This window comes from Anneissia japonica, unplaced genomic scaffold (assembly GCF_011630105.1).
Source record: "Anneissia japonica isolate Jap-2015-1 unplaced genomic scaffold, ASM1163010v1 scaffold287949_len505691_cov196, whole genome shotgun sequence".
NCBI classification, from domain to species: Eukaryota; Metazoa; Echinodermata; class Crinoidea; order Comatulida; family Comatulidae; genus Anneissia; species Anneissia japonica.
This window is the reverse complement of record NW_022727758.1, coordinates 79,106-102,640: the sequence shown is the minus strand read 5'-3', so window position 1 is coordinate 102,640 and position 23,535 is coordinate 79,106. Positions and strand designations below refer to the sequence as shown.

Here is a 23,535-nt window from a genome sequence, read left to right as displayed (position 1 = left end):
TCACTGCCAAGTGTCTGTAATAATATTGTCTAAAAATGACTAATGGAAACTTCAGCCTGCATAAAAACCCAAGACTGCTTGAAAGCAATAAAAAATGGAATGGAATCTAACCCCAGCAGCTTTCAGGCCACCGGTTGAACAATCAGCCATGGCCTAGAAGGCAATGGTTGCTATCGATACAGTAGTTTACTTCCTTTTGCTCTTAAGAACCTCTTAACAGTATTATAGTCACCTTATAATATTTGCTGAGAACACAGTAGCTACATGCTCATATGCCATGTTGTTCAAACTATTGCTTGGCAATATATATTTACTATTATTTAATTTCCGACGACAGTAAATATTGATTATTACTCGTTCAATGTAATCCTCATATCGTTTCACACATTGTAAACGTAACATTATGGTCATTCTATCATTTATTAACAAAAATTCGACAAAAGATTTTCAAGTAAAACACTCAAATCATAAAGCCTTCATAATTATCCATGTGACCAAAACAAACATGGCAGAATGGTCAGTTTAGCAACAACATTTGTGTTAATATAATTTAGATTAAATTTCAGAAAATAATAATTATAATATATTTACCCACATAAAGTCAAAATATAATTTTAGGCTAACAGAATTAAAAAACTGTGTGGAAAAACCCATACTGCTACAAGCCGAAGCAACCTTCATTATGCTAATGTGTATGTTGGTAACTACATAACCACTTTGTTTTGTCGAGTATTTACCAGGTTTCTATTCGTCTGGTCGTCTTCGTAGGATTTTACCACTGCGCAGACGGACTTGGTTTAACAAAGAATGTTCAGTCGAATACAGCTGCCTTTAAGTTTCCTTAGAATTCGTTTTTTGAAAACTTTCGTGGCGAGTGCTTGAGCAAAAATTAAATATTTTACTGTTTTGGGTGAAATACCTGATTGATTAAGAATGTTTTAGATGGAAAAAAACAGGAGCAATTTCTTGGATTTATGATGTTGTTATGTTAAGGTATTTATAAAGCAATTCCTTTGAGAGTTGTAATGCAATTCATTCCATTCTTTAAACCATTGTTTGGTGTCAAAAATATTTTAGGTTGAGTTTGAATTTACTGATAGATATAAATTCATTGAATTTCATTTCTGCAAAAGTAGAGGAACGGTGGGGGGGGGGTGCCCCTTCCCCCTGTTTTGCCACTTAATTTAGAAATTTCAATGCAAATCAATGTTATGTACTACTGATATACCTATTCTGAAACTGTTGTGCCCCCCCCCCCGTTTCAAAAATTCTGAATTCGCCCCTGTTATGTGCTATCAAAGTGATTTGAGAATTGAGTTTGAAATAGATATAATTGTCATTGAGAATTTGAATGTTAATATGCTCATTATACATTGCATGGGTTCAACTCAAGGATTATTTTCTCAGCATTATAAAGCAACTCCACTCTTAACACTTGTAGATAACCCACAGTAACTGGTATATATATTTACAGATGCCTGTAAATGTTTATTTTCACCTCGCCTGACCTTTCTGCTTCGAGCCAAGTTTTCAAGAAAAACAGAGCCTCATGTCGGCCAGTCTTGCACATAATATGGCAGTCACCTTTGCCAGGTTTAAGGATTGCCATCAAGGCTGTTCTTCACCACCCTCTTGCATTTTTAGTAAATAAAACAAAATTGTAAAAATCCATAAACATTTAAGTAGGCCTATATTCTGTTAAAATAAAAAATGCCTTTACTCAAAGTATTATAGTAACTTTAAAATGACTCTCGAATTGGGTTGTGCACATCCAGGAGTTATATCTCAAAATATATAAATGTAACCTAACTAAAAATAGCAGCAATCATCAAATAACAATACAGTATAGAATACTCTATGGCATTTAAAGGGCATATCCTCTCATGCATTGCCACCAAACTATTTAGTGACAATAATATGTATAGTAAATTTATATATAATTTGTACTGTATAGTAATAAATTTTCTATACATAATGGTACTTTTTTAAATAAACCCTTGAAAATAAATGCCTGTTGTTGCAAGTATATATTTAAAAAATATGATATTTAATCATGCTATTGAGAAATGCATTGTGAAACCTATACTGTTGATTCATTTATGTTTCAACATTTAGTTTCCTTATTAGATGTATGTTAGTGTATGATGTAACATGAAGAAATGGCAGCGGAACCACATTCAGCATTCTTGTATTTTTACGTGTTTTTAATGCACGTACTTAAATTGATACTGGAGTCATGTGAACTTGCTATAAGGGTCGAGGGTCATAAAACATATGGAGAAGAATCATGTACCATATTGCCAAGTTGAAATGAAACAAAATAAACATTAATATATAGGTTAACTTACAACAGTATTGAAGGGTAATCTTGGTAGGTGGGTTTGATATTTATACAGTGAATTTATTTGGATTTTTAACTTTTCATTGTTTAAAAACTGGCTAACGAAATACTTAAATTCATAGGAGTGACGTTTTTGCCCTATGTGACCTGATATCGTACTGAACTAAGTATGTTTCCAAATTATACCCCCTTGTGGTATTATATTTTTGATGTGTTTTTTTGCAATTTTTGTCTGTAAGTGAAAACAAAAATCGTTTTTGATGGATGATTATTTGAAATACGGTAAATAAAAAATAAAATACTTTAAAATAAAATACATTTGCTAGTGATTGAGGTGGAAATCAAAGCCACAACCTCCTGATAACTAGCCTGGTGTCATATCCACTAGCCCACCGAGCTTGCACTTAGTGACTAGTGTTGAATCCTGATGCAAACACACATCAAAATAGCATTTGCAGTGCCTGCTGCAGCTTGGGAATTAGATTCAACACTACTCACTAAGCACAAGCTCGGTGGTCCAGTTGTTATGACGTCAGGCTATTTTCCGGACACAAATCAAAATAATAATTTTTATTTATTTTTCAGGTGTAAAGAAGCTGATGACTTCACCCCAGCTATGCACATCATGAATATGTGTTTCACTTTCTATCACGAACAAGAAGGTAAAACCTTAATTGATAAAAACCTCAATGACAATGTATAAGTGAAAGACCTTTACATTGCGTTCATATGCACATGACCAATATCAGAATCCGAATTGGTATGTGGTATGAAAAATTTATCTACTATAAACCTATTTATCAAATTAAAGTGCTTTGTAGAATAAACTTACTCATATAAATGCTGTCTCTTATACACATCTAGATGTGTATAAGAGACAGAACACTAATCATTCATTAGATCACAGAGTTTCTCAGTCAAACTCTCACCGATATTCTTCAAACCAACTTGCATCGGCAGGTTGCTCCACAATTGCTGTGCACTCTTCAACTACCATGACCTCTCAATCATCAAGGAGTGATTTCCAGGCAGAAAGACCTGAAAGGCCGAAGAGACCTTTTAACGTTGTGCAAGCTCTCACTGTTGAGGACCCAAGTTCAACTCAAACTAATTTTCCACAGGGTTCACTCTATGAGTCTATGGGTGGACTGAGCAATCGGTCGTTGCCCCGTCGAGGGCATGCGTCCACTCACAGTACAATTATATATATAGTACCTTTTTCCTTGAATTATAGTATTATAGTATAGTAATTTCCAATTCCCTAAATAAAAAGGACTGAATTAGCAAGATCTTATGAAATGTTGTTATGTGTATCTACAATAACAAGCTAATGAAGTTAAAATAATACCGATGACAATGAACAATGAAGTTAAAATAATACAGATGACAATGAAGTTAAAATAATACCGATGACAATGAACAAATGTTGCAAGACAAACAAAACTGATTTAGTCAGTCCTCGCAAAAATAAATTTTTAGATATTAATACTGGGATTCAGTAAAATGAAAGTTATAAAATGGTAAAAGAATAATTTGGTGGACAACAAGAGTTGCTGGTACCGGGTTACCGGGTAGCACAGACACGAGGGGACCCTTAGGGGGTGAAGAAAGTCATTGATCGAGTTCCTAGTCCACATATCAAGCGCCCTGAGCATCTTACATTAGATGGATATGTGCGCTATATAAAACTACACTATTATTATTATTATTATTTATTTATTTTTTTTTTTTTTTTACTGTAAATCTGACATTTCTATATGAAGTTACAGGAGTTAAACATACAGTTGTTTAAAGAACAGTTTTGAGAAATCAGCCTTCAAACTTTACAATTTCGGCCATTTCTCACAGAGAGAGACTATCATCAAATTGTTAAAAAAATGTTGTTTTAACGTCAGAAATGAGGAAAATAACAACATAGCATGATGTTTAGATATATAAAGTTTAGTTTGTGCAATAAAATAGATTTCGAAAATGTTGACATTCCAACATCTCTGAAACACATTTGCGAGGAGTGACTAGTTTATGGCTTGTGTTTGCCACAAATAAAGTCTTTTTTAAAATTCCAAATATGAAAGTACAGTGAAGTGTTACTCACTTATTATCAGTAATGTTTCAATTCTAACCTAGTGGTTTCATCAGATTAGCGCCAGTCTGATGAAAGCACTCGATTAGTGGTGAAAAGTTACTGAAAGTAAGTAAGGAACAGTGGCGGTGCCAGCGCTAATGAAATGAAATGCGTGTTTATTGAGTTGAGTTATTCTTATCTCATTCAGCCCCACCTGTCGGACAGCTTAGCCCCAGAAAATATATCCTGAGGAACACTCTGTTGTCTTATTTGGAATTTAAAAAAAGAATTAACATTATCAGTTTGAATTTGTTTAAAGAACGAAAAGAATAATGTTTGGATATTATTATTATATAATGTTTGGATTTATAAGCTTTATAAGAGGCTTTTTCGCATGATGCGCTCTACAAATCCAACTATTATTATTATTATTATAATAATACCAAAAGTCTTCTCATTATTATCCTAGTCACTAATATACTGTAAACATTAATATGAATGTACATATTTTGATTAATAATAGTAATAATGTATAATGTAAGAAAATCTGTAGACATTATACAATTGAATATTGAAAGAGAATGAAACCTAACGTGAAAAAGTTTGTTTGTAGATACTCTATTTTTTGGTATAGCCGACAAGTGTCATGTGCTTCCGTATAAATGGCGCTTGACAACAGTTTTGTTGCATCCCGCAAAAACATATTAAAAACCAATGTCGCCCGCCTACCATCTTTGGCACAATGCCGATCGTTTGTAAAATGTAATATGCGTGTGTCCTAATGCCAGAACCTGCACGTTTTACTCCATTTTATGAGGTTTAGTGCAGCTTTGTCCATCCAACCCATTTTTATGCTCACCATCGCTAAGACCTGCATGTGTGTAATATCAGTCTAGGAACCAGCCAATTTGAAGTTAGAGTATAGCAATATTATATTATCAATTCATTTGATGCTGTAAACATCATAAATCAGACATGTTGTCTGCTTATGGCAAAATTATTGTGGTGTCATCACCATAAAAATACCAAAAGCCAGTGATCTGTATTATACTAAATAGTAAGGGGACAACTGATTAAGTGTGTCTTAATAGCAAATGTTAATTGCACACCTGTTCCATCGTTGCTTAAATCCGGTATGTTTCTGTTTATCAGGAGAGACCAGCGATTCTGGACGGCAGCGTTAATGGATGCTGTTCACTCAGAAAAGAAAAAACGGATGCCAACTGGCAGGTATGGACAATACAATTTTTTATATCCGTTATATATTTTATATATTTATTCCATCTTGTACTACTTTGTAATTGTTGAGGACTCTTTAATACAGCAGTTCTGTTAATGTTACTCTAATGAAATATTTATAAATAATAAATAAATTATGACAAAGATGACAATGATTTTGGTGGTAATGCTCCTGCAAAGAGGACAACAATCTTTGGGCCTAGATGTTTCAATTTGAGATGAGGTTTTCTAGAAGATTCTCATCTGATTGTGGGGTGTGACAAAGTTTTGTAGTAGGTCATCACAGAACCGAAATGGTGGTTAATGATGATGACTGTCATGTTATAATAGGTTACTGGATGTGATACAATGATAATTATTTTAGAAGAATTATTAATTTGACGATTACTGTAGGCCTAATTATCTAATAATAATAATAATAATGTTGATTTGATTGGAAAATAAACATGTTTTATATAGCTGTTGAAACATTATGTTTTAAAGAGAAAACTGGAGGAATCAAACGCAGGAAGAACGAGAAAACACGGAGCTACTTCATGAGAACATCACGTTTGGACAACTCGCTGCCTTCACACATAACATGATGCATTTAGGTCTTCCACGTAGTATGTGCGAAGAGTTTGTTGAGAAACAAAGTGTTATAGGAAGCCTCAATGACTGTGAGTTTGTTTTCATAATGACTAATGTTTATTTATTTGTCTAAAACAAACCAACAGTGAAAACAAGAATCGCCACTTACAGGATTGTAAAAAACATGAAACATTACAGACGGGTTACGAGATAAAAAGATAATTAAACATCATTGCACATATTTTGCAAGAAAAGAATACAAGTACGGAAAATAATATAATATAAAAAATCTAATAAATATTTTAAAATAAAAATTTAAAAAAATAACTTGGAAATGTAACCCTCTTAAAAACTGCTAATGAATTACTAAAAACATCCACTTCTGGACAAGCGTTAACAAAATATACGATTAACAAAATAATTTTTGCAAATATTAACTTTGGAAAAGGAAACATAGAAAGCACTAATATTACAAAGTCTGCGATTAGGAACTTTAAATCTAAAGAAATTAAATTACAGTTGAAATAATTATTAATACATTTAAAAAGAAATATTAAGTCAAAGTATTTTCTTCTGGCAAAGGGATTGGATTTCAGATTAATATTAAAAAAATTAAGTTGGCCAATACAGTTAAGTTCAGGACTGATGTAGTGCAAGAACTTAGAATGAATTCTGTTGATTCGTTGACTTTGGGAGATGGAAATAGAATTAAATATAATGGAACAAAATTTGAGTGAAGGTCGGACAAGCGTTAAGAATAAAGTGCATTATGGGCATACAACTTTTTTTTGTAAAAGAAAATCATTTCAGTAGTTCCCATCGAGGTATTTCTATAAACAATATGCCCGATACGACCTTCATGTTATGTTCTCTGTACGAGCACTATTTTACATTATTATAATAATAATGTTAGTGTTAGGCCAACATTATTTATTATTGTTTGATAGCAAACAAAATATGCTGAAAGTTAATTTGATAACTGTGGACAAGTGCTAAAAGAGCCTGTGAACAATGGAGTTTCATAAAAATTATAAATATTTGTATAGCGCTCATATCCGTTATAAAGAAATGTTCAACAGGGCTTGCAGAAAAAAAAAGGCTGAAAAAGAAGAAACATGAAAATGTAAAAAAGAAAAAGAAAGAAAATTATTGTTTGCCCAAAGTGCCTCAAACGTTAATTCCGGGCATCTAGAAACGAAAATATTGGGTAGTGTTGTCTCTCAATTGCAACCCCCTCTCCCTTCGCCTTTCGGACACATCCGGATCCGCCCCTGTGCTTAGTTCTATTTCATCAAAGGCTGTTCCTGTGAACTACAGTTTATACTGTACTACTGTCTAAGCTGTTGTTTCATGTACAAATTGCCCATTTGCAACACTCATTATGCACAAATACTAAAGACATAATAAGGCAGTAATTTGTATGCCATCACACATTAGGTTAATAAATTTTGCAAAGTAAATTAAAACAAAGTACATTAATTCTTATATGATCAGTTTCATCACCAATGAATTTTCAATATACTTAAAATGTCTGTATCTGGAATCTTTTCAGTTCAAATTGAAATGTTGATTGGAAATATTAATGCTCACTACAAGGAGGAGAAGGTGAAGGAGGACAAACTTGTGAGTCTACAAAAAAGTCTCAACAAAATAAAGCTCAAGATACCAGGGATCTTATGATGAAACCTGGAGAGCGGTATGTGTACAACCACACATACAGTTCCACAAGTATGAAGTATCACATGTATACAGTAAATGTACTATAATAGGTGTACAGCACAACATGTGCCTGGTCAGTATCGCTGTATGTTATCACAGATGTACAGTATCAAACAATATATATCACAACATTACTCATTATTCAGTATCACTTTATAAGTGTATCACACACGTATACAGTATCATACTGTGTACGTATAGTGATACATGTGTACTACACAGTATCACATGTACCGTATACCATCACTGTATTGTGTATGTACCATATTACATGTGCAGTCATCTATGTACAGTATAGTATCACATGTGTAAATTATCACAGGTGTTTACATGTGTATAGTACCACATGTGTAGAGTACCACGTGTGTACATTATCACATGTGTAGAGTATCACATGTGGATAGTATCACATGTGCACATTGTAAGTTTATGACTTCCTTAATTTTTATGCAAATGATATGCATGTTGAAGGAATTTGTACCAGTGTTTTCCTGGTCAGATTAACATACAGGCAGTAAAGTATATAAATTCATATTTTAAATATATTTATATATCATATATATTTTAAAGAAGCATGTGCTTATATTATTATATAATGCTGGCATTATAGTCATATTTTGTTGTAAAATGCAATTAGATTGACTAACTTATAATTAAGGAAACAAATAAATGGTTAGGTTTTACATAAGTTCTGTATGTTTTGTATAAAAGTTTGCTGGGTTTTTATATGAAGGAGCTTTATGTGATAAAGGTCAGAAAAACGCTTCCTGAACTTTGAGACAATCAACTTCTGGTTTTACCTCCAAAGAACCATATTCCTACAAATGGTGTACCGAAAAGTTTGATGATTTTTGTTGTTATTATTATTATTATTCACGCAAAGCTTTTTAATATCAGCGAAGTAAAGATTTCGCATAACAATCCAAATATTATCCAAAGTTCTCGTCAGGACATGTTCAATGGGTCAAATGTGCATTGTGCAGAAAATTTAAAACGTTCTCAGACAAGTGAATTGGTCCAAAGGTCATGACAGTCATGACCGAAAGCTCCGTAATACGTATATATACAAGGAAGCATGATCAGTAATATTAATGCATGTTATTGTCTTCCATTATGGATTGAAGTTCACAGGAAAAAAAAAATCCTTCTATTTACTTAGCCTTTTATAAACACATACTTATAAGCTACAAATTATACGTGATGTACAAACTCAATTATACCAAAAATATTTTACTGGCATTTATATTGGAGCTAATACACATGATTTTCACATGATGTGAAAATCAGATATTTTTGTATGTATAATTTTTCTAAGTGTATTTTTTTTTACAATTGGGAAGTAAAAGTTCTTTCGAGTTAAAAGAAACAATGTTAGGTGTAGATTCCTGTTTTGTATACTGTACTGTATTTTTCCATGATAACGATAAACAGTTGTATTTGAAAAACCTGTGCTACAACATGGCATTATTGATTGCAAGTATAGTATTTGGAATATACACAAACTCTGTATGCAGCTCTTCCCACCATTTTAGAAATTTGTGATTTTAAAAGACCTTTGTTTTAGTTTGATGCTGCCATGCAGAGGCATTCTGCAAATTTGGCCAAATAAAATAATTTATAGTTTCACGTCCTGCCCTCAATTTTGGAGCCTCATAAAAAAATGTATTATTTGCTATTAAAAAACATTTTTATCTGATTGTTTTTAAAGCCTAAGACATGGAAACATAAATCACAGAATACATTACAAAGATTAATATTACTTTTTTTTTAAATAACTGTTATTATTTACCAGCCTGTTAACCACTAATATATAGGATAGTAATACCCTCATCAAATAGTAATTTTAAATCCCAGACGTTAAGCTAACAATTAACTTTATTTGGCTGTGGGTGCTGACTGATTATTTTTTTACCAATTGATGGCAAACACTGCTGTACTCTGTTGTCATGTCATAGCAGGTTGGGTAATTTAGGTTCACGGTAAATATTATACTATGTTTGTTTTTTTATGTTCATTATTTAAGCAACTTGCACACTGCTTGCATCAGATGTGTGCTGAATATTAATATTATATTTAATATTATTTATTTTGTTTATATTAGTTTAAATGTTTTTAAACACTGAAAGTAAGGTATTTGAAAGATTTGTGCAATATACTTTATTTTATGTATATTGTTTTTATAAAGGCAAAATAAATATTATAGTGTATATGTCTACAGTGTATACTGCTAATCATGTTGCCCATCATTTTTGGTTTTTATCTACGCTGTTTTGTATATGTATAATGAAAACATTTTAATTTCAATGTAGAACATTAGTGCCTTTCTAATATATTTATGTTTAATATACAATAAAGGTAAAAAAAAAAAAGAAACCATTTATAAATACTGTAGTAAGAATATCGATAAAGGAATTGCCTGTTACTATTAAATTTAGAATCATTGTAACCTTTTTATTGTTACCAAAATGTTTATATCAAATATATGACCAACAGATTTAGCTAAGTTCTAATGTTATCTTTATTATTTAATGTTTTGCTATGTGTTTGTATCCTAGCTAATAAAATCTAACTTGTATACAATTTTAAGAAGCATGTTCTTTATTATTGTTGGAGGAAGTCAGTGTAAATTAAATGTAACTAGTTTGAATGTAAAATGAATCGCATTGATGTTACAAAGAAACTAAAAATGGAACGGAAACTACAAGCACATCACACAAGTCAATGCATATTGAGCATCTATTTATCATGCCAAACTTTCCCCATTTCCCCCCACTGAATACAAACTACAAGCACATCACGCAAGTCAATGCATATTGAGCATCTATTTAGCATGCCAAACTTCACCCCACTGAATATTTTAGAAGCAAAGAAATCACCTCATACTACGCACCCCTACACATGATATGCCACTCTTCCACAAGGCCTATTAGAGGGCGATGAATTACTTATAACCTTGTGCTTGTGAAACCTTGCACACAAACTATTTTAAATGTTCATTGGGCTTGGATTGGAAGCAGACGTGTTAACAATTGATATTCAAGGGAGAAAACTGTGGGACAGCATGTGGAGACATGGGGGTACCACAAGGACAAATGTAGAGCCCTAGGCAGCCTCTTGGTTTGAATTCCCTTGTTGGATGCCTTGTTGGCAATTTCCTGGAGCCACCTCTGCTACTGGTGTCTAGCCATTCAATGATGCAGTTAGCATCCCCATTTATAGAAAGATGCAGATTTTTTTGTTGATTAAAAAAAATAAAGATAAGATAACATGTAGGGGAGGGGCCCCAAAGCTGAGCAAGATATAGTGTCACAGTGTTCCTGATGTAGATAGCAGCTCACAAGATGCATCCTCACTGGGAAATGATGATGACAAGAAAAAATACACTGTCATTTATAATTTGATTGTATATTTGCAAGTAATGCTTTATCTTCTCAGTAATTTAATAATTAAGCAAAAAACAAATGCAACTATAAATTGACACAGGCTTATCTCTTTTGCATGTATTTAAAACCATAAAACATCATTTTATGCAATTAGATTATGTTGCACAGATAGAAATATTTTTGTTCAGTAACTAACATTAAAAAAAATCTTTAAATTAGCATGTTCACAGCCATACGTTCACAGCCATAGAGAAGAGCCTTGTCTTTCATGGAGCTCCATATGCACCAGGGATGAGTATCTAGCCGATACACTATTCTTTTGTAATTTATATAATGATGCTTGTACCTCCCACAACTGCACAAAGCTGAGGCTGGTTCTTATCCAATAACAATTTGAAAATTAATTTGAAATGTTTGTTATATTTTATTATGTGCCACTCTGGGAACATGCCTATATGGCAGCCCCTTTCCAAACCTGGCTTGGCAAAAGGGGAACAACCTTTTGTCATACTGCATACAGGGGTGGAGCCAGCAGGGGCCAGAGGCAGGGCTCCCCCTCCATCGGGGAGAAAAACAACAATTTGTCAGGGAGAAAAAAATGTATATGTATTTTCTACATATTAGTAGACCCCAAATTGAATAAATAAGCATTAGAAACCCCTAAACTGTATTATTTTTTGGGGGTTTCTACCCCTGGAACACTTTCAAAAGATTTTGAGTGACGCCCGACCAGGCTTACTCTTTTCATTAGGCACATCGGCCGCCACCGCCTCACATTGGGGACCTCGGACTGCCGACAGGCAAATCCTGGTGCCACCACTGACTGCATAGTAAAGGTCAAATTCTTAAGCTCTGTGGACAAACGTAGGTAATGCATCTTGCTTTAAGACAAGCACCTTGCACAGCAACGGCTTTGAACCCCCAACCTCAAAACTGGGAGTCCGAGCTAACCATTGCACCAATGTTTCCATTCTGTCATACATACCATCAACTGGTTAAAAAGGCAATTTTTTTATTAAATTAAAATAACATCTAGGAATAAAATATATATACTGTACCTCAATTGTAAAGGTAAATCAGAACAATAGATCAGTGTGGTTTAATATTTTCAGTCATCCGAACTACAGGTATACTGTAAAACCTCGAATAGAAGCCCTGTGCATTTTTTTAGCACCCTTGGGTGGGCTTCTTTTTGAGACTACTTTTGCAAGGGGAGCTTCTTTCCAAAATGAATGCTGTAAATATTTGGAAATGCACAACATTTTTCCAACTACGGAATTCAAAATTCTAATATTTTTTAAAATTTTAAGCACGCTAGTGCAATAAAATAATATTGATGACCCACATGCTATCATAATCATTCAAAGATAACATAAGTCTGAATGTTAAGTACTATCTTGAAAAGAAGCCCATACTAGTGTAAAGAAATGCACGGTCCACCACACCCTCCCTTCCCAAATTGAACTTGAAGAAAGTAGTATCTTGACTACATTTGGTACTGAGTTTGATCGTTTCAGGTACACTCGTCTCCCATACGGGATAAGTTGTTGGACTGATGAAATGCAATGTCATGCTCATGATGTAATTGAGAATTTGAAAGGGCGTTGAAGTTGTCGCTGATGATTTTGTAATCTATGGTAACAGTGAAATATATGATGAAGCACTTAATGATCACTCACACCTGAAGACAAGAAAAGTTTTCGTGGGTTACATTACATACTTATCTAGGTTTCTGCCTAAGCTTTCAGAAGTAGCTGAACCATTATGTAGGCTAACTGATAAGAATATCCATTTTGAATGGCTTCCACATCATAGTGCGGCATTTAATAAGCTTAAATCATTAATAGTTACCGCACCACTGCTAGTGTATTACGAATTGCAAAGGGAGGTTGCAATTTAGTGTGACAGCAGCCAATATAGGGAAAGTGCAACATTACTACAAGAAGATAAACCAGTGTGTTTTGTCTCACAAGAATGGAGTTGAGTGGAGTGGAGTTGAATAGCTTGGTGGTTAAGATGCTTGCCTTCCAATCCCAGGGTCCTGGGTTCAATTCCTGCCAGTTGCCAGTACTCGCCATAATTACAGAAAATGGACTATTTCATCAAAATAGACTACCCTCTAGGATAACCAGTGTGCCAGCCATCTGGCCAAGGTGTTCAAGTGTACTGAATCTAGCTGATATATTAATAACGGGTAGAAATGACCAAGAACACTTGGATAACTTAGATAAAGTTCTTAATCATCTAAAACAATACGATATTAAGTTTAACAAAGCTAAGTGTGAGTTTATGAGAGAGACTGTTGTGTACTTGGGACACAGGCTCGACAAACAAGGTGTATAAAAGGCTCCACATAAAATTGAACACGTATTAATCAGAAGAGGTGAGTTGTTGTCTATTGACACAGTATAAATTATAGTATGCTGCCCTCTATGGTTAACAATAAACAATCTCTTGAAATTGGCAACATCGTGGACAGGTGGTGTCAGTTCATGTTGCGTACTGGTTATTAAACATAACAAGCCTGCCAGATAAAAATCCACTAACACTAAAATACTAGACGTTAATTAATCATTTATTGACTGATAGTCGAAATACAATTTTTTTCATAGATTAAATTTGTGTCCAGGATGAGTAAAAGCGGTTGGCGCAACAGTTGTGGCTCGGACTCTCAACATTGAAGTGGGGGGTTGGAAACCCTCGCTGTGCAAGTCGCTTGTGTCCTTAGGCCGAAACTTTATCTACGTTTGTCTCTCTTTACCCAGGAGTATAAATAGGTACCAGCATATGTTGGGAAGGTATAACTGCTGTGCAGGAGGAGTGGTCAAACCCCCACAGACTTGCGCAGTGTGGCCTAAACGCCAAGGATAGAGAGACGGGCAATCTGACCTGTAAGCCTAGAGCTTCAGGTTTGACCTTTACCTTTACCTAGTATGAGTGGAGAAGGTAAACTATTTAATATCTATTAATTTTCTATGTTTTTTCATTTAAAGTTAATATATTTTGTACTGTTTTAGCTACGTGTTACCATTTGTTTATGCAATCATTTCCACCCATGCCTTTTCTGCTTTCTGTCTTGAAATTTGTAACTTGAATCTTGCTCAAAGAATACTTTATCATAACCTTCCTCTAAATCCGATTCCTTTGACCGCTCAAGAATTGAGACGGGCTGCCTAGGCAGACTCAAAAGAGCTGCATCTATGGGCACAACTCCAAGACAGTCGTCATCATCGACCATTATACCAAAGTTCTGAAGAAGCGTGGTGGCGCTGTTGCTATCAAAGCGTATGTTGCCTCCAGTTTTATTTTTAATCCAAGCTTCAATGGTATGCTCCAGTTCTGACACTGACAATCCACCTGAAAAAGGAACCATCTCATTAATTTATTTCCATGAAATAACTCATCATCATCCATGTTGTGATGTCATCATCACCATATTTAGGCATATTACATGGTTTTGTCAAACTGGATATGACTTTAAGTATTTTTTCATCTGGAAAATTGAAAGGAATTAAAAAAAAATATATTGTTGTATGATTAATAAAAAATATATTAAAGCAAAATCATGTGATTTATGCAAAATCATGAAGATAAAATAAATTCATTTTTTGCCAATAATAAATATGGCCCTATGGCCAGATTTTCAAAAGATTGGAACCCAGAAGCATCAAATTGTAAGACAGGTACCTTAACCATGAAGTCACAGCTGCACTTGAAATTAAATATTAAAATTAATGACATGTAAAGCACTATCCAGACTATCAGGTTTTATTTGACAAAAACATGTGACATGCCTATATATGGTCATGATGACATCACATCATGACCATATATAGGCACATCATGACTATATATGGGCATACGAAAGAAAATTTGATATTGTGTACGAAACTTTAAACATGAGAAACTGCTAGCTTACCAATTACTGATAAAGCACTGCTTGTTGAAAGGCTGTCATCTGAAAGAACAGTTGAAGAATTTCTACTAGTTAAAAGAAATGCGTACACTAGAAGTACTTCTTTTAGCGCTTCATCTTCGGCACGGTCAACGAGCAACGTCAAGAGTCCACGGTTGTTAGCTATATTCTTATAATACAACATCCGCGACAGTTGAACCATGTACCGCGTCCGCCGATTCTTATAACTGTTAAAAGCATTCAACGCCACAAGTCCAGTCACTGAGGCAGCTATTAATGTCCATTGTAGCTTCAAATCAGCTAGATAGCTAACGCTTTTCACCAGGATGCTCAGCGTGCCGATGCCAATCATCGTGGCAAGTATACCTTGATCAAGCTTCGTCATTTGAATCTTACCATCGGGCAGCAGTTGCTCAAGCGCTGTGACAGGAACCTCTTTGAACATTTTCAGCATGAGCGTTTGCGAATTCTTTGTCCTCACCGCAACTACAACACGCTTATAGTACTTAATTGGATTTGGTGGTGTTTTTTTGGTGACTTTGTAGAATGCGCCTGATGCTAGCCTAGTATACCATGGTGTCCTTATGGTAGGTGCCCCTTTACCAAGTGCCCAGAATTTAAGTACATCATAGTTCTTAGTGTCCACACTAACCTGATAAAAATGAAACACAAGATAACTATACAATGTAATGTGCAGAGAATCAGACTAATGGCATACAACAAAGCTGTCTGACATTTTCAATGCATATTTAACAAGTAGAAAAACCTGCCTTCCCATGAGAATCAAATGATAACTGTGTGAGGTCTATTAGAGAGGGCTTGAAATGCATCTCTAACATTCAAGCAGTGGCTTATAGCACTTGTACATATGAACACAACTTTTAAAAACTTAAATAAATATACAAAATAAAGTAATTTAAAAATTTAATAAAATTTAAATTTTTTTTTTTTTTTTACTTGGCTACACATGGGTGAAAGGCTTAAATCACAAACTTGTAGAACAAATACTGTAAATATCATCAACTCATTATTACCACTATTAAATTCAAAATGATATTAAATAGTTTTTGGGGACTAATTATATTTTTGTTCTTTTTTCACTCTTTTGTGATGTGATGTACCAATTGATTTTCTGAAAAGGACACAAATAAAGAAAAATATTGAATCGTGAATATATCTTTAAGTAACTCACCATCACACCCTCTCCAGCAGCGTGGATTGCAAGAGCTTCATCAACCTGATGCTTCGGAAGTTCATGGAAGTTGGCCTTCTCCATAACAGAGGAAAGCTTTTGTAGAAGCCAAAACTCACTGTCCATTTTCTCCTGTTTGGACAATTGTTGACTTGATATGGTATCTTTATCTGGATTCAGAGGATCAAATAACGACTATGGAATAAGAAATGCAAGACAATCCAAATTAATATTATATAATAAATATAATTACGAATAGTATAATAATAAATAAAATATTGAAAGTAGAAAAAAAATTAGTCATTGTAATCAAATTATTTTTCATACTCATTTAAGTTAGGCTAAATTTACTTCAGTAATGTTAAAATCTATAGTGATTCAGATATTAATAAATTATTAACACTAAATTACAGCTACATATAAAGATAATCAAATTATTATTTAACTCTTCAACAATACCGTACACACATGATATGATAAAATAATAAAACACATAACAAATTATTATAAACAAATCTTTTGCATTGATGAAACTAGAGCAGGGACTCCATAGAGTGCATACCTCCGCCCTGTGCCTGAATACCAACAATACGCACAGGCTGTGTATGATGGGTGAAACTGCAGCATACCCTCAAGGAAATAATGAAATCGCCTGTGGTATTCATGTACATTATTTTCTTGAGTGCTGTAGCATACCCGCAAGCAAAAAACGGAATCTCCAGTCGTATTCAGGAACATTATTTTCTTGAGTGCTGCACGCATACCTACGGCCGTTGCATGAATACGAGGGGCGATTCCATTATTTTCTTTTATGCTCGAGGGGAAATTTCAATACACAAACCTTCAACTCTGATAATGTGCTATGGTATTGGTTGACAATTGCATTATCAAGAGAAACTGCAAATGCTTCAAATCTTTTCCTCTCGTCATCGTTCAAAAAATCTTCCTCTTGGATAAGCTGTCGGACTAGGTTCCTTCTTGACATGGGGATGAATTTCTCACGTACATCATGGACAGGTGGTAGTTTAGATGCAGCATCTTGTTCACCTGAGACTACTTTGGTATCACTGGTGGATGCTGATGATTTCGCTGTGGAGCAAAGCCTAATCGGGGGGAGTCCCTTTGATGACGATGATGATGATGTCACTACATTTTTGCACTTTGTACATACAGGTATCTGAAATGTAAAGATTTTTCATTTAATGAATAATTAGAATTAAAATAATTTTTGAGAACTATGAGTGTTTGACTACAAAGGCAAATACCAAATGGTTGTGCCTATTGATGTCATAAATTTTCACAGTGCATTAACTAAATAATAATTTAATAATAACATAGCCTGTTAGCGGTTTTAGAACAAAAAACTTTACTTTTTTGCAAATAAATTTCATTTCTCTTAGAACAAATAAGTTCCTATGTACTTTTTTGTAACATTAACTTTAATGATCTCGCCCCTTCTTATAACTAACCCCTTTTCTCCGTCCCCTCTTCTTTTCCTTAACTCGTCTCTAAGTAACTTATTCTTTACCCTCTCCCTTCGTGTTAAATCAGGCTTTATATACTGTATGCTTAGTACTACTATCAGAATTGTGCAGAAGCTTGCTGTTAGTCAAAAGTTCCCTTTTTGTTTTAAGGGATTCCAAGGCTACCTTTATCAGCTTGCTAGCTTCTTTTTTACCCAAACGAACAACTTCTAGTGCACCTAATATTTAACGTTTCCTCAAAAAGCTTAACAACATTGAGTTTATCCTCATTAGATTCTTGGGTTTGATCATCACTGTCTGGCTCTGCAAAATTCTAGACAATAATGTTCAATTTGCGGGCCTCTCTATCTTTAATTTCTTGCATTTCATCGCTAACTTCTCTCCTAATTTGTTCTCTCGAAATCTAAATGAATGTCCTCACCCTCTAGTAACCTCTCTACCTTAGCATTAATCTGCGCCAAGTCTGTTTTCATACTCATTTCTAAATTATTTATTCTGTTATCAACGCCTTTCAGAAGATAAGCTACCCTCTCCTCAATTGACTTATCGGTTGCCACTGCTTCTACTGCTTTGGATTCACATGTTTGGCAAAACTATGGACTGAATGCATATTTGCAAGTGCCTGGTATAGCTTGATTGACCAACCTAAGCATTTTAAACATTTCTCACATCTTTTACATTGAATTGAATGGTCATCGGCCCCTAATACTGCATTACCATCTATACAGTTATCAGCAGGAATCTTTTTAGAACTCCTATCCTGCTTTGGTTTAGGTAACCTAGCTTTTGGTTTAGCACTTTTTTTGTGACAAAGTTAATTACTGTACTTTAATATTAATTACAATACCCAAGAGTGTGCAAACTATCCCAATCCAGACAAGTTTAAGAGAGGGAAAATCAATACAAAGTTACTAGGCCTAGCATGGCGATGGTTGGTGATATGCACACGATACAAAATTGCTAGAACAGCAATGGTTGGTGATATGCACACAACAGCCTTAATAGAAAACCCTTGAAAATAATTTGAATTAAATCTTAATCTCACCGAAACACTCTAGTCGCTAGCTATGGGTCTAAAACCCCAGCTGGCACCTGTAGAGTTTCGGTTATCTCGGACATGAGCGTATTCCTAGCGTAGCCTAAATAGCAAAAAAAAAAAAAAAAGAAAAAAAAAAAAAAAAAAAAAGAAAAAAAAAAAAAAAAAAAAAAAAAAAAAAAAAAAAAAAAAAAAAGAAAAAAAAAGTAACAATAAAGGTGAGAAGCAACATGAAGCATCAAACCTTAATAAAGAACGGTTTAGAAACTCGATTCCATTAACTAGAGATATCGATGGCCTAATGAAAAACTGCGAATTTTCTTAGCGATAATACATGAAATTATGAACACGTCCGAACCAGAGCCATAGATAGAAAGAGTTAGAAAGAGTTGCAACATTGAGAATTTAGAAGCCATTCTGTGTCCAACGCAATCCGTGTTCTCTGTCCAATGTGATCCACGTTCTAATTATAATTTCTATGTAATTACATGTAATTCGCATTTAATTATCAAGTGCGCATGAACACGCACACGTATACAAATTCTAAAGATAAATTCTAATCATGCTTTTGATATTAAATAGTTATTATTAAGTAATAACATCATAAATGCAATTAAACATGTGAAAATACTATGTAATAATAATATACTGTACCTAACTCATATACTTTGTATGTGTTTAAACGCAATTAAACTTGTGAAAATACTAATACTATGTAATAATAACATACCTAAACTCATATACTTTGTAATGTGCTCATCAAGAAGATTTGGACACAAAAATGGACGTTGTGTACCACGTGAGTTTCGCAAACCGAGGGGCGGAATGTCGCAACTCTTTATATATAGGGGCTCTGGTCCAAGTCAGTGAGTACTACTACTACTAGAGCCGGGATAAGACTACTTCGGCCGCCGACAACTTTGGCTGCGTGGAATTTGTATGGCACGCCATATGGGACATTATCCCTCACCAGCTACTGTATTTGATTGTAGCAAGGTGGATTCTCGCGATCAACTAAATAAGCAGCCTAATTGTTTTCTTTTTTTTAAATTGAATAATTTATGATAAAAAGAAATACAAATAAAATATACGGTATGTATTGATATCATTTATATCGTGTGTGAATGTTATTTGATTGTTTTCTTATTGCGTGTTTAAAATCTGTTGTCCCATTCCCATCAAGATATTGATTCTCACGATCAACTACGGTACCGTCTTCTATCTGATGTTTGCGCGCTGCTCTAACCAAGTCCAGTCAGCCAGGACTGTGTTTTACCTTGTAATTTGTTTGGGCGACCTTAGTATAGCGCAGTGTACGTTTTTTTTGTTTTTTTTTAAACCTGTTTACTGCAGATCTTAATAAATTTGAACGCTAACTTGCCACTTCTAAAATATTTTGCGGGGATACATCAAAAACCAATTCAAATTTGCGCAAAAATCTCTAGAAAAATAGGTGCACATGTTTCATCTGTTTCCTTCCTTCATCCGTGTTAAATGTCTGTTCACAATTTATTCATAAAACTTCGTAAGTTTTAAAAGCAAAAGCAACTAAATAAAGTATATATCACATGTTTGCAGGCTAGAACAAGCCAGTTGGTTATTCTCGCGGCTAGTTAACAGCAGCATTATTGCGCCTACATTCCTGAATTGGCAACGTACAAAGAATCAAACTACTAGGTGACTGACCTTGTGTCTGCTTCTCCCAATATCATTGTGGGAACCTACTTGTTGGAATGTTACTTACTGATTTCACTGTTACTAGGCAACTTGCAGTACAGTTTACAGGCAACTTGCAGTATTTGTATTTTGTTGCCTATTTTAAGCAGTTTATTTCAATTAATGACAAAGTAAAAGCATAAATACAGAACTGCATGAATTAATTCTACTGTCTTATTTTTTGATGTGGGAATAAAATTTGTTTTTAATACATTCTATCTACCTATAAAAAGAGAGCGGCTGCAAAGGCAATGTATACACAAATATAATATATAATAATAATAATAGTCTACTTATAGAGCGCATATCATAGAGACCTCTATGCGCTTAAGATAATACAAATATAATGATACTTAACTAATCCTACTCCTTAAACTAAGCATGGTTTGGCCGTTGTACTATATTATACACAAATATATAATAACGCTAAAGCGTAAAGTGTGATATTGCCAATATTTTCATTATTCGAAATAATACGTTTTTCAAGCATAGCTCTTCATCTAATTACCTGTCTATCGTTCATATTTTAAACTTGTACATTATACAAACCATAAAACCCAACCTTAAAAATAGAGTTACTAATGAATGATTATTAAAATCAATATCACAATAATAAATGACATTATATACTTTATTATTTGTGAAGAAATTCTCATAAACCTTATAAAAGTAAAGTAGAATACAAAATATAGCGCAATTAATGCTAAAAAACATTTTATCCTTGTTCATTTCCATCACTTTTATTATATATTTATACTCATAAATGTTATAAAGGTAAAGTAGGATAAATATGGCCGGCACAAAAAACGTGTAATCTTTGACCTTTTACATCTGACTTTTATGCACATGTCAATTGTAGTCCCGGTCCCCCGGACCCGGGTCTAGCGGGGACTTAGCCGGGAAGTAATTTTCAAAACTGTTACATGCATGTAAAAGTCCCAGCCACCTCCCGGCAGTGCGGGGCATCGTTTTAACGTATCCCCCAGCTAAGTCCCCGCCACTTACCACCGTAATCCCGGAAAATGGATGATAAGACCTACTTCAAGCAAGGAGGTACGAAAATCTGGTCTAGGTCTAAATCGGAAAAGCATGTGAGAGCTAGGCAGGAGCTAGGCCAAGTAGATGAGCTTGCTTGATGGAAGCACTACGCATGCGTATCACTATGCAGCATGGAAGTTTGGAAAAGTGCGAAAAAAAAAGGAGACAGATTGACAGATTGATTATAGAAAAAGAAAATAATTGATTGATTGAATAATAACTGATTGATAAAACTTAATTATTCAATATCAAAACAGAAATTAGGCTTAAATAAGAAAATGAATGCATTACAATAGTAGAAAAAGGTTTCCTTGCCTTGGCTCACGTACTGGCATATTTTTGGCGCAACACACTACTCACACGCGCCACCACCTCGGTCCTCAGCGTTGTGAGGTTGGAGGTTCAGTTTTTTTTATGTAATTTATACCGTGATCTATAAAAAATGAAACCATGATGGTAGACCTAAAGTACCGGTAGGTGATTTTTTAATTACCAAAACAGAGTGTTGACTGAATGCCAGGCCCGGTTTGACAGCGCTAGACTAGGCCTACACACCCGAACAAAACCGGAACTACGTGTAAAATTCCCGGCCCTTTCGAGCGGCCTGTTACATCTACGGGTAAATTTTAGGCACGTCCCGGCACTACGGGGACACAATTATGTGTACATCCCCAGCTCAGTCCCGGCAAGTGCCACACTATGGCCTGGGTCCGGGGGGGGGGGGGTACAATTGACACGTGCATTATTGTATTTTATATTTATACAATTAATGTTTGTTGATTCACACAATGAATGAACTTGATTGCTTAATTGGCATAAAACAATGAACACAACAGCGAGCGCTCATTGATTGAAAGGAGCGCTCTTTGATTGAAAGCAAGCAAAAAGACAGCATTATCGGCGCTCCATACTTTTTGGCACTCGATCGGTGGCGGGTGATATTGTCGGCGGCCGAAGTATACCTAGTAGGCCTAGCTAGCTAGCTTAGCACTATCTAATTATTAGTCAGCTCAAATAGGTAGGCCTAGGCTAGGCTAGGGCCCCTAGGCTCAGGCCTAGGCCTAGGTAGGTAGAGGCCTAGACAAGCGCCCTAGCCTCGCCCTAGGGCCAGGCTAGCGAGGCCTAGGCCTAAGCCGTCTTTAAACACTGGCCGTTCTATTTACTTACATGGTTTGCACTAAAAAATGAAAATCGACAAACTTGCAGAAAATTAACAGATTCTGCTAAAAGAATTTTCGCAGCCATCCCCAACTTATTTGCAGAGGAAGGATGGGACCGGTGTTATGACCTATCACCTATGACGCCATTAACTCCTTAAAGCGCAATAGGTGGCGCTCGATACTTTTATTTCATTTATTTTATTTACTTTGAACCGGGGTCACAAAAAACACCGGCCAGCTTGAGGTACTATTTCCTCAAATTTTCGCACTAGTCTCAACCATAGTGGGGTTGGGGTTGGTGTGGACTTACGGCTTTGAAGTTGGTAAAGTACATCAAAGGCAATTTAAATTTTTATTTTCTATGGTAGGATTACACATATTATTAGGTCTCTATATTATAGTTGCCGAAAATCGCTAATAAAATATTCTGAAAAATAATTGTGATGTGATGATGACGAATTTTCAGTGGCGTAGCTAGAGGTTTTGACGCCCGGGGGGAAAGAGTAGAAAATTGCGACCCCCTTCCCCCAATTATAATTATAATATAAAAATAAGCACTGTTCTAGCTCTCATATTAGGTTCTTTCTTACCAGCGGTGGCATCAGGATTTGCCCGACGTGGGTGGGGAGGGGGATTCCCCAACGAGGGGGAAGATTTCCCTGACGAGAGCAAAGTG

At 34.8% G+C, this 23,535-nt stretch overlaps 2 protein-coding genes across 2 annotated transcripts in view; one reads left to right on the top strand and one right to left on the bottom strand.

Moving 5' to 3' along the window:
* The window catches only part of LOC117113799 (uncharacterized protein KIAA0513-like), a 28,580-nt gene extending 18,066 nt beyond the window's left edge, over positions 1 to 10,514 (top strand). Inside the window, exons 5-9 of the mRNA XM_033257236.1 lie at positions 2,927 to 3,038; positions 3,223 to 3,535; positions 5,465 to 5,636; positions 6,129 to 6,304; positions 7,768 to 10,514. Coding sequence (XP_033113127.1) covers positions 2,927 to 3,038; positions 3,223 to 3,535; positions 5,465 to 5,636; positions 6,129 to 6,304; positions 7,768 to 7,895 — 901 coding nt within the window. The 3' untranslated portion in view covers positions 7,896 to 10,514. The remainder of the gene's footprint in view (positions 1 to 2,926; positions 3,039 to 3,222; positions 3,536 to 5,464; positions 5,637 to 6,128; positions 6,305 to 7,767) is intronic.
* An 824-nt stretch (positions 10,515 to 11,338) lies between these two features.
* LOC117113804 (transmembrane protein 143-like) lies at positions 11,339 to 23,004 on the bottom strand. Its single transcript, XM_033257241.1, has 5 exons — positions 22,867 to 23,004; positions 17,267 to 17,602; positions 16,426 to 16,620; positions 15,237 to 15,885; positions 11,339 to 14,674 (listed from the first exon to the last, which is right to left on the bottom strand). Exons 1-5 carry the CDS (start codon positions 22,942 to 22,944, stop codon positions 14,361 to 14,363), a joined length of 1,572 nt encoding a protein of 523 aa, XP_033113132.1. The 5' UTR covers positions 22,945 to 23,004; the 3' UTR covers positions 11,339 to 14,360.
* Positions 23,005 to 23,535: the final 531 nt, after the last annotated feature.

Excerpts from the sequence above, each read along its gene's own strand:
- LOC117113804 (XM_033257241.1), bottom strand. The coding sequence starts at position 22,944 with ATGGCTGCGAAAATTCTTTTAGCAGAATCTGTTAATTTTCTGCAAGTT. Across the intron at positions 16,621-17,266 it reads GCACATTATCAGAGTTGAAG|TCGTTATTTGATCCTCTGAA; the intron begins GTTTGTGTATTG and ends CTTATTCCATAG. Across the intron at positions 15,886-16,425 it reads CTGCTGGAGAGGGTGTGATG|GTTAGTGTGGACACTAAGAA; the intron begins GTGAGTTACTTA and ends CATTTTTATCAG.